This window comes from Trachurus trachurus, assembly GCF_905171665.1.
Source record: "Trachurus trachurus genome assembly, chromosome: 4".
NCBI lineage: Eukaryota > Metazoa > Chordata > Actinopteri > Carangiformes > Carangidae > Trachurus > Trachurus trachurus.
Window position 1 is genome coordinate 2728134 of NC_139898.1, and position 12107 is coordinate 2740240.

Sequence of the window (12107 nt, forward strand, 5' to 3'; positions counted from 1 at the left end):
GGGGGGGAAAGAAAACTGAGAAAGAAATGTGGATACACGGGGATAAAATTCTGGCCGGTTTCGCACAAAGTAGATCTGATTTATTGCGATTTCCACCGTGCTGCACGCTCGCTCTTCTATCTTCTATCTGTTTAGAGTCACAGTTCCGTTCTTCTCGTTAAAGACCCGAAACATTGTCCACACCTTTCACGGCGAACAGAATGATGGCAGTTGAAAAGAGTGCCAGAGATAAACTTCATTTTTTTCCATACCGGCTCAACTTCGGGCAGATTTCCGTCTTTTGATAAACACAAGTTCTCCGGTGGAAGCTGCTCCTGGATCTGTCACTGTCATCACCACGGGTTACAATGAGCATGTGTCCCCGGCTGCTGAGATACTGTACACGCGCAGGCTGCAGATCAAGTCATTCACAAAATGTCGGCTGGAGGTATTTCGGAGTTCCCGCTGAGCTTTAGTGTTGTTTACATGTTCCAGACCCTGCCAGGCCTTTTGAGGGTGAAGATGTAGCTGTTTGTTTTGAAGCCGCTCTACTACAAATCAATACGTTTGTTGTATGTAATTTCAAGTCAGAGTTTAGTTGCCGTCTTCTAACTTTAAGATTTATGTATTTTCTTTAGAGGAGTTTGCTTGTGTGCCTTCCAGTTGCGTGTTGTTATTTGTGAATGCAAATTGGATGTGATTACATATTTGCAAATGAAGTACATGTGTGAGTTTCCAAAAGAATGTCGATGAGGGTTTTTTTTTTTTTTTTTTTATTTCTGGTAACTATGACAATGAGATGAGCTGTCTGGCATCCATGCAAGGTGACTACTGGCTAGTGTGTCTTTGGTCAGCTAAAACAACTGACCCACAGCCAACTTTGTTCATGCTCCCTCAAGGAGCATGAACCCCCCATCCCCCCCAGCCCTGAGGCCCCAGAAAAAGGTTCATTGTGCAGGCAGCGAGCGCGGCAGCAGAGGCCTGGTTCTGGTTAGCTGCGCTGCATCTGAAACACTCACCTTCCTCCAGGGGTTGCATCTGGAGCTGGTTTCCTGTTCGGGCTGTGCTGGGCAGGGGGGGGGGGCGGAGCTTGGCCCGGCTCTCTGATTGGGCGAGACTGAGCCTTTATGGACGCTGGGATGGTCGGGATTGCCAGACAGTAATCTGTCAATCACTGGCGTACAGATTCAAACCAGAACATGAAGCGAGAGAGAGCTTATGATTGGCGCAAAGAAGCCTGAGCAAGAAGCCAAGGATGCTTCAGTCTCATGGCAACAATCCAGCTGCAAATTTAGCATCAGCCAATCAGCTGGGCTTCTTCAGAGAACAAAGAAGGCGTAGGCTGTTTATTTTTTATCCAAAGTCAGATTTTCTTTGGAAAATATTGTGTCATGATAAGAAATTGTCATGTAATTTAAAGTAATGGCATTATTTGAGTAATTGCATGCTCTAAAATTAAGATTGTTTTGACAGAGCAAAGCCATTGTTATTCTATAATTGTATGTAATAGTCACATTAGAGCATGGCGGCAGGACTGGTGCATTCAGTAATGGTGTGTAATAATAACATTAGCTTCCTGTTATTACGGGAGTAATGCTGTAGTTAAGGCCACAAGCGCTGCCTCTAAAAATGCACTGTTTTTAGAGTGGACCCTGAACGCCACGTGAATTCTGCAGCATTTTTTTAGAGTCTGTCATTGAGAATGTTTTTATAGTGTTTCCTGGGGAAACGCTAAGCAGGGTTTAGGAGAGCAGTGAAAAAATCTCAAATACTCCCAAAAGTTGACTTAAATAAAACGACACAATTTAATTTCAAATGTTTTTGAATGGAACCTTTAGCCAGTTTAACATGAGATGTCATAGGTGGTCCAGATGGCACAGGTCTAACTACCACTTTTTTTTTTTCAATTTTATATTAACTTAAATAAAACACACAATATCTGACTTTAATGCCCCGATTGTGTTATCCTAAGTGCCATGGAAAGCATGCTGCTCCCTAAGGTGCACAGTCAACCACCTTTCCAGTGAAGCCCATGTGCCAGCGCCATGAGTCGGTCATTGTTGAGTTTAGCTTCGGAGCTGGAAAGAGTTTTTAGTCAGTCTTCCCACTCAGCTCCACTCAGCTCAGCCTCAGTTCTGTACCAAAGACCTCCATTTCCTGCTCTGGCGCCATGGCAATGCAGCTGACAGCAGCTTTTATGAATCTCCTGAAGGGACCCAGTTATAAATGCATGCTTCCTCTCACATGTTAAAGTATATACACAAACTGCACACAAGTATACAGTTTACAATATACACATGGCCATGGAAGGTTGACTGTGGTGCGTTTGTGCTGTGCACCGATAAAGGTTAAAGGGGCCATGGACTAAAATACAGAGAGATTTTCAGGTTCATTTAAAGTCAAGTTCACAATGGATGGATTAATAAATATTGATATTATAACAAAGTGAGAGTAAATAAAAGTAAAACTGACTGTTGTTCCTATTGGCACTGGAAGGACCAACGCATATCTTTCTAGGCCACTGGTTTCTCAGCCTGGGGTCAGGGCAGAGTCCTCATCCAGATCTATTATGGAAATATATAATGCTGCATTACAAAATGATTGTTTATTTTTTCCTGACTTTTCTCTGTGTTTTTCATTTTTCTTGTGAAATCTTGGACTCTTCCAGTCTCTTCAGCTGTTTTCAGTCCCTCTGTGACAGAGCAGTTAGACTCCTATTGTAATTACTTGTGTTGTCTAGATGGGCTGAGTAAGTCCCAGACTATTTTGTTGCATTTTGGGCACGTTACATTTATGTATTATATGTGCTCTTAGTGCTTCCAAAACAAGTCGTTTTTGAAGTACTACTTAGTACAGTACCAGAACACCTCCTGACAATACACAGCAGCTGCTGCAGCTGCATTGCTTATGTGCTGCTATCGCTACACCCTCTTCATCCCTTTTACGAAATCTAAATAAAGAAAACTCACATCACAACACACACACCATGACTGTAACATGTGATAACCAAGTGGAAACTGCTTCATTTCAAGATTGCAAACCAAATTTGAGTGATTACTTTACATGGTGTAGGCCAAAATCTTTTATCTTATTGTAATGTAGATGAGTAGTGATTAGGGGTTTCACCGAATACTCGACTATTCGAATATTCAACTATCAAAACCACTAATTGACGCTGTGCGTCACAGTCGAATATTCGTCTTAGCGGTGGAATGGCATTGTGTATTTACGGTCATTAAGACGGGGTCATTCCTATGTTCCCACCGCCCTTTGGTCCCACCATTGGTTGGGTTTAGGCAATGATGAAAGGAGTTGGTTAAGTTTAGTAAAAAGACCCGGTAGAGGCTAGACAGGCCAGATAGATAGAGTCCAGATAGGTAGAGAGAGTCCAGTGGGAACATAGGGCTGTGGGAACATAGGGCTGTGGGAACTAGGCACGCTCCCATTAAGACAGGCAAACTCAGCGTTAGGGCTGGCAGCAGCGGTGCCGCATGGATTTAAAAAAAAAAAAACTTCCGGCGAATATTCGACTATTCGTCGACTTTTGGGAAGTATTCGACAAATACCAAAATATTTGCCAATGCTCTAGTAGTGATATTCTTACAAACCACTTTTAAACATTCACTTGTGGTGATTGTAAATCCAGGCATGTTTCTACAGTACTTATTATAGATACTCTATACTTTATAATACTTTTTTTTTTTTTTTGGCGTTTTTGCCTTTATTTGACAGCACATAGTGAGATAGACAGGAAAGGGGGAGGCAGAGAGAGGGGGAATGACCTGCAGGAAAGGTCTGCCCGATGCGGGATTTGAACCGGGGACGCCTGCGTTGAGGACTGTAGCCTCTACATGGGGCGGCCGCCTTAACCACTGCGCTACGCACCGCCCCTACTTTATAATAAGTAACCTGCATAGAAGGAAAAACTAAAATAAAAGCGTGACAGAGGAGTGGGGCACTCAGCTGAGGGTGCATACTGTTGTAGTGGTGATGTGCTCAGAGGCCCAGGTGGTGACACTAGTTCAGGTTTGAGTGAAGGACCTTATGACAAATGATGCGGAGGCCCCCGGCTCCTCTTTCAGCTCCTCCTCTCTCCACTCATCCATACTGAAAGCTAATGATGCTGAGTTATATGGCAGCGGCCACTTTGGTTAAAATGAAAATGTAAATTCTTGACAGTAGGCACGCTTCTCTGAGAAGCCGGAGGATCATGTGAACGTCCTCCCGGACGTGTACAGACAGAAGTGTAGGAGTTTAATAGCTCTGAAGTGAGAGTTGAAAGAAAAAGTTTTCAGCCATTCGTGTTTCACAAAGAAACCCTTGATGCTCTTTGTCTCTCTCCCCTTCGCCACCCGTCCGTCCGCCAGCAACAAGAGCGAGGGAAATATCCCGAACGTTGTTTGGCAGTTTGAATGAGTGCAACTTGAAGAGGTATTTGATTTCACAACGTTTAAGAAGAAAAATGTGTGGTGAAATAATGTTTGAATGGTCTCCAGGGGGCCAGTGTTTGGCCGGGGTCTGAGCTGAGGCAGGGAGGAGCGGAGCAGGAGAGTGTGTTCCTCTGATACCTTCATGTGAAGAGGATGTGACCAGGGCCGTTGCTAGGAATTCTGGGCCCCCTGAAAGAACACTTAAGTGGGCCACTACCCCCTGACTTTTCCACTTTTTTTCTTAGACTATGTATTTATTATCATTTTAGCCTACTCTGTTTTGATGCTAGTGCAGCATTACTATTAGGGCTGTGCCAAAAAATCGATTCACATACGAATCGCAATTCTCATTTAATACGATTCAGAATCGATATAAAATGTCCCAAAATCAAATTTAAAAAATAAAAAAATTAAACAAATCTGCTGGCTGTCGGCCTCCATTTCCTTAGAATTTAAAAGGCGGCATGTTTAACTGCACTATTTTAAATAAAGAGGGACTTTTAATTTTGTTACTTAAGCAATATGTGATATTGCTTTTATGCAACAGTTTCAACAATTCCATCTAAGCATGGATAAATGTTTAAAACTTTTACACTTTAGTCATTCTGTCTTGCAAAGCAGACTGGAGTAGATCATGAGGATCCTTTGCACACCGATAGACTGAAGCAGAAATCATTAGGAATCAAATTGTTTTGAATCGAAAATCGATTTTGAATCGAATCGTAGCCTTAAAAATCAGAATCTAATCTAATTGTGAGATAGTAAAAGATTCCCATCCCTAGTTACTATGAGTACTAGTCAGGATCTTATGCAGAATCATTCAGTCATACAAAGATTACACTACTGGGATTTAACGTGGGCCCTACTGGGCTCCGGGCCCCTAGAAGTATCATCACCTTTCTCCCCTATACAACTGCCCTGGATGTGACTGTTGCCTTCTTTCCTACAGTATCTCTGTGTCAAGAGATAGTGAGGATGAACTTGCAGCGTCAACACCCTCCACGTGGGACGGCGCTTTCCCAGTAACGCTCATCCTCGGGCACTTCTTCTTCGCGAGGGACAATCAGACAGCTCTGTGGCTTTGGCTCGGTGTCTTTGGGTCTGATTGTATTGCGTCTTTGGCTCAGTGGAGAAGTTGCGCCGGGTCGGACATAGGATCCCCCCCCAGTGGGCCCACCACCACAAGCTCCAAAGCCCCTCATTCGCAGAGCATGTTTGTCTTGGTGAGAGGAACACAAAGCTCTTTCCAGAGGAATCCCTCGTTAAAATGAAACATATCCACAGAGGCATTTGTATAGCTCCATCTGACACAAACATACAGTCCTCTGTCAACAATCATTCCCTTTCATATCGTCATCTCAACCTTAATTCCTCTTGTGATATCGCCGTATCGTTCTCAGCTTCTCCTTTTCTTCTCCGCTCTGCTTTTCCACTTTCTCTCCGCCCCTCCGTGACCCCGTTGCCTCTGTTTTCCCCCTCTCAGCCCCCATTTTTCATTAGATTTTCATGCTGTTCATCGGACAGATTAGCTCCACACCCTTGTTTTATAGGTCTATGAGCTCACCCTTGTAGTAAGAGTGGCCAGTGTTCTGCAAACGGCCCGCTGATCTACAGCAAGTTGGACTAGTGTGCAAAAAAATTGTGAGCGACTATGCAGACCTGCTCAGACAGGCTCATTAAAACAGGTCACTGCACCTAAACATCGCTCCAAATGCTGGTTTCTGTGTGTGTGTGTGTGTCTGTGTGTGAGAGAGAGAGAGTGAGAGAAATAAACAGTTCAGTACCCATTGCAAATTCCTACAAAACAATGAAACAAAATGACCTCAGTCAGTTGAAAAGCTGTAAAATTAGCCAATGGAACGATGAGCTCACTCACACTGTGCTTATAATTGGAGCACTTACAGTATTTTTATAACAGAGACAACAAAGCCACATAGTAAAGATGTAGACTAGTGATTAGGTAAAATCAAATGATGCAAATATCGTTTGCATCCTAATGCAATATAGCCTACTACGGCTCCTGTCTGGAGCTGGATATTGAACTTTGATACTTTTATGCACCAAATTATTTTGGTGTTTAATTATATTGAGGGTTGAAAATGTCTTGTTGTTTGATACCAAATTTTAGCCATACCAATATATAATAATTCCATTAGAATTATTACATTAGATCTAATAAAGCTGATAATTTTTTTCTGTATTTCACTAAATCTGTATAATAAAATATTATAGCTAGAGGCATCAGTGTCAGTCAGAACAACTATTTTTTATTAGTACCAAGCCCCTGATGGATGTGGTTTTTTATGTGGCCTTGTTAGCTTTATTGTTGATAAAGAACTTGAAGATGAGGAAAAAACTGCCCCTGAATCATGAGTAAGACAAATGGTAAATATATTTTAACAAACCTGCTGTATTTCTTTATTCTTTCTCGATTAAAATGATTACAATGAAACATCCCTCCAAAATGACATCATCCCCATGATGAATAACCAAGCAAACATATCTACACTTTAAAAATCAAGATGAAAGACCGTTGAAGACGTTTTGTCAAGCTACAGTTCTGTCTTTTACCAGACAGAGAATGTTTATCAGCTCTGTGTCGTTTTAACATCATCGTCATTTGTGTCAAATTAAACTGATAAAGGTTAATTATGTTCATTTTGTCTTCTCAAATATATTAGTTGTATTTTTCTTGTGTTCAGACAATTGAAATCAAGAGTGATGTTACCTGCTTGACAGTTTCGACTGTGACTCCAGTCTTCCTCAGAAGCGTCATCCGACGTGTTACTGACGTGTCATTTATCAGCTGGTCGGTACGGCGGACCTGTCAGAGTCCGCCGTACCGACCAGCTGATAAATGACACTGAACACAAGAAAAATACAACTAATAAACTGATAAAGGTTCAGTGTCTGTCCCTTTAAATGCAAATGAACCACTGCTTGTCTTGCCCCGTCCCTTCTACCTGTCCCAGGTAGGGGTGGGATTATGCAAATTCAAGTCCAAGTTACATCACTGGAAGACATCTGAGGGAACAGCTCATAAAACCACATGGATTTCAACCTAGGGAGCCTGAAAATTACAGATTTTCTTTGTCAATTCTCACATTTTGGGGACCAGAAGGCAAAACAAACACCCAGATATATGTTAAAGAGCCTTCAAAAAGTGATATTTCCATAATATGTCCCCTTTTCTCTCAGCGCTGCACGAAAAAAGCGAAGAAAATCATGAGAGACATCTCCCACCCCGCTCATCCTCTATTCAGACACAAACAATCAACACACAATCGAGCAGACAGTATAATCACACATCCAACACGTTTCCACAACAGTTTTTTCCCAGCCACAATCAGACTCATGGCAAATATTAAATATACACAACACCACTGACAGCACTGACATCACTCCTGCACTTTAGACAATATGGCAGCTTTACTTATTTGAATTGTGTTTTTTGTCTTTAAATGTTATTTATTTATGGGCTATTTTGTTGTTGTTGCTATTTGTTGAATTGTGTGCAATGTTTTTTTCCTTATTTACTTCTGTCTTGACTCACTTTTTTTTTTTAACAAGTTTTTAAAACCTTTTAATAATCTTTTATATCTGACCTGGGGGGACCTCTGCACAAGAATTCCTATTGTACCCAGCTTGCTGTGCACAAAATGGCAAAATAAATTTCTTGAATAAATCTTGAATCTTTTAAAAAACAACATCTTGTAGGCTAGTTGTGTGATGATGTGATGTCATGTGCTGGACGGGGTTTAGCTGGGTGCAGTGGCTCTCTGGGGTCTTGTTGTCATGGTGAGGTAAACAGTCTAGACTTGATGAGGATGATGCATCAAAGAGCAACAGATGAATCGGGGATGACCAAACTTGTTGTTTCAGTCTTTGTGCTAAGATACGCTAACCGGCTGCTGGCCTCGTATGCACCGTCAGTGGTGCTGATGTTATTGCACTTTTCATGTAGCCCACTGTGCTGAACTCTGACCAACAACCTCTTCTTCTATGTGTGTGTGTGTGTGTGTGTGTGTGCCACAGGCTCTTGGAGACTCTGATTTCCTCGGTGTGCTGAGGCAGCTCCTGCCCCTGATGAAGCCCCGTGGCGGCGGCGAGGAGGGCTCGGCCTCCGGGTCCAGGGAGGATGAGTGCGGCCCTGACGAGCTGATCCTCCTGCTGGTCTACCTGTACTCCCTGGCCAACGAGGCCCAGAACGCCAAGGAGGAGGAGCTGGAGAAGCTGGAGAGGGAGCTGATTGGAGCCCTCACCCTCGTCATCACCCGGGAGACGGTGCTCAGCCCCTTGCTGCAGAAACTCACCGGTAAGAGAGGCTCACCGCAATCACGGCGCCGTGATTACTTCCAGCAGCATCCTCAGGTCGGCCCACGGTCTGAAAGCAGAGGAGAGAAATTAGAGTGAGAAAGTGAGAACAGCTGAAGGTTTATTCCACCACCACCACCACCACCCCGCCCTCTCTCTCTCTCTGCCGTTAATGGGATGGGATTTTTTCGCAAAGTCTTCACACCCCATTCTTCTCCTGCTTCTCCCCTTGTTTCACACTTTTTTTTTTTTTTTCATGTGCACACGCACTTACACACACATTTCACGGTGAGTTTGGCAAGCAGCTACTCACATAGTCGAGTGTGGGAATGTTTGAACTGTTGCATCTGGATAAGTGTGAGAGAAAAATAGTGTCAGAGAGAAATCACCCTTCACTTTAATCTCTGCAGCCCCTCGGTCCCCACGGTAGCTTCTACCTGAAAAACACTAATACACTATATAGGAAAGGTTTGTATTTGTGGTAAATTGGCACCAATGTGTGTGTGTGTGTGTGTGTGCTGGTGTGTTTGGCTCCTCTGTTTAGCTGAGCTGGTAACTTTGTGGTGGAGCAGATCAAGGCTATAGCTCTTAAGATGAATTAACATCTACCTCCACACCACAGCCGGCTGTACCTCCAAGACTAATAGCGTCTTTAACCTTGAGCCTGCACACACACACTCACACACACACACACACACACACACACACACTCACACACACACACACGGTCTCCTCCCCTGCCACACACTGCACTTCATAATTAGAGCTACTTTTAGTTGTTGCCCACTTCAGCACACACCCTGAAATAATACATCTCTGTTTTGGTTTTCATCCTGTGTAGCCCGCACCGGCTCGTATAGGATATATAGGGTTAGTAAATCTATGTACAGCTCTAATAAAGACTGTTGATCCCTCTTCTCCTTCTTTTACACTCCCTCTCTCCCTCTTTTCCTTCTCATACTGTCTCTCTGTCTTCCTGTTCTACTTGGCGCGGTGCAGCGTGGACTTGGGGCCTCTTGGCAGGCTCAGGGCCCTGAGATGTGGCTCATGTTAAAAACCTGACTCTCTGTTATAAACACGTCACTGGAAATTACCCTGTCATGGTGTGCCAGGTGTGTTTGAGACAGAAAAAAACAATGTGTGTGCGCGTGTGCACGTCTTGCCCATTCAGAGGAATTCAGCAGCGTGTGTGTGCACCTTTTCTATTAAATCTGAATGTGTGTGTGTGTGTGTGTGTGTGTGTGTGTGTGTGTGTGTGTGTGTGTGTGTGTGTGTGTGTGTGTGTGTGTGTGTGTGTGTGTGTGTGTGTGTGTGTGTGTGTGTGTGTGTGTGTGTGTGTGTGTGTGTGTGTGTGTGTAGGTTTTTTTCAGCCAATGAAGTGCGCGGCCGGAGTAACATGACACGGGAGGTCGTCTCTCTCTCAGCATCCAGAGCAAAACATCGATTGTGACATTTTCCCCCAATTAAAAGACTCAAATGAAAACCAGACGTTGAACGAAACCTGGTCGCCATGAGAACGATGTTTTTACAAATTCTTTTATTTTGCTCCCCTCGGCTACAGTAGAGCAGGCAGAGCTCGGCGAAACGCACCGCAGATACACGGACACACACGGTGCACAAACAGGGTGCGCACAAGGACAATATACACACAGGCAGAAACAAAGAGCCCAGTGCAACACACACTGACTTCAATAACAACCTCTCTCTGGGAACTTAGTTAAAGAGCATCTTCAGGAAATGGTCTCCCTCAGACTACTTTACACAGTGGATTTATTTCCATTCAGTGTTTCCTGTCAGCTCTGGCGGACCTTCAGTGTCTTTATCACAGCATCAAATGTAACAGAACGACAAACAGCGGTTTATTGCCTAATCCACGAGGTAGATATAAATCTGTATTCATGGGAATATTTCATGAATTAAGGCCTGGGTAAAAAGGAATTTAGGATGGTGAAACTTCATTGTGGAATTTATTTTACACTTGGGGGCAAAGTTGTTTCTTCACCGTAGTTTCTATGTGGGTAAATGTTGACCTGCAAATTCACATCAGGCAACAACAACAAGCAGATCTGAGTGTGCTGACTGTGGAGGGAGCTGAGAAGTATCTAGTGTATTAGCTTGTTGTTGTTACCCCCCTTCAGTGTTATTAAGGAGGAAATATGCAAGGTTTTTACTTTAAAGGGGATATATTATAGAAATATCACTTTTTGAAGGCTCTTAAAGACCCCCTCCCATGAAAATCGTGTTTTTCGTGCTTTTCACATGTTCCTGTGGCATTTTTCTTGTGTTAGAGGACATATCAGCAGAAAAGGAAGAGCAAAATTGCATTTCTGAGTTTTTCTGCCTTCAAATTGCTGTGAACCAATGGCAGACGCAAACTGGCAGTTTCAGGGAGACTGGGGTTGACGTGTCACAGCTCCAGGGGAGGGCACTAGTGCTACAAGCTCCCGCCCCGCTCTGCATCTGGCTCAGAGGTGAAAGGGTTCACAGCTCGGTGTAGCTGTGAAGGTATAACAGGTATAGCTCACCTGGTAGAGCAGCTTGCACCATGAGCAAGGACTATGCTCCATTCTGGGATCGAATCCCAGTGTGGAGTTTTACACTAAACGTGCTAAATCTGTAATTGTACAATGTCCAGCTGTCAGCGAGCGGGGGGTGGCTGGGCGGGTGCAGAGCAGCGCAGTCTCCGCCCACCCTCCAGAGGTGCATTGCTAATGAGCTGCTGGTGCTGTGCAGAAGAAGAGCCCTGAGAAATGGCACAGGTTTTGTGATTTTGGCTAAAAACTTCATAATCACAATTTAAAGACCACAGAGAATGTTTTAAAATAACCAATAAGGGTCGCGGGAGGGGGACTTTAAACATATATCTAGGTGTTTGTTTTGCCTTCCAGCCCCAAAATGTGAGAATTGACAAAAAAATCTGTAATATTCAGGCTCCCTAGGTTGGAATCCATGTGGTTTTACCAGCTGTTCCCTCAGTTGTCTTCCAGTGATGTAACTAGGACGTGAGACCAGTAGAAGGGGCGGGGCAAACAGTGGTTCATTGCATTTAAAGGGACAGACACTGAAAGCAGCTGTTCTGAACAGGGCTGTTTAGAGGATGAAAAGAGCTGTGATGTTTGATCCTTGGGGGATTTTGACCAAAGCATGTCACAGACATGTCTTTAAGACACCTGGGAACTATTTTAATTTGTGACAAAGGGGTATGATATGTCTCCTTTAATTAAACAGCTTCGGAGTAACTGTGATGGTTAAATGACTAGTTCCAGGAAGAATGGAGGCTCTCTGCCTTCCACCTAGCGTCTCTTGGCTGAAAACCTTGTAAGACCAGAGCCTCCGACCCGGTGTTCCAGCTCTCGTCTGTGCGGCACCGCAACACAAACACGC

At 43.8% G+C, this 12107-nt stretch overlaps 1 protein-coding gene across 1 annotated transcript in view; it reads left to right on the forward strand.

Annotated features, from left to right (window-relative positions):
• Positions 1-12107, forward strand: part of scfd2 (sec1 family domain containing 2) — a 128027-nt gene that overhangs the window by 48879 nt on the left and 67041 nt on the right. Inside the window, exon 5 of the mRNA XM_083970636.1 lies at positions 8445-8724. Coding sequence (XP_083826762.1) covers positions 8445-8724 — 280 coding nt within the window. The remainder of the gene's footprint in view (positions 1-8444; positions 8725-12107) is intronic.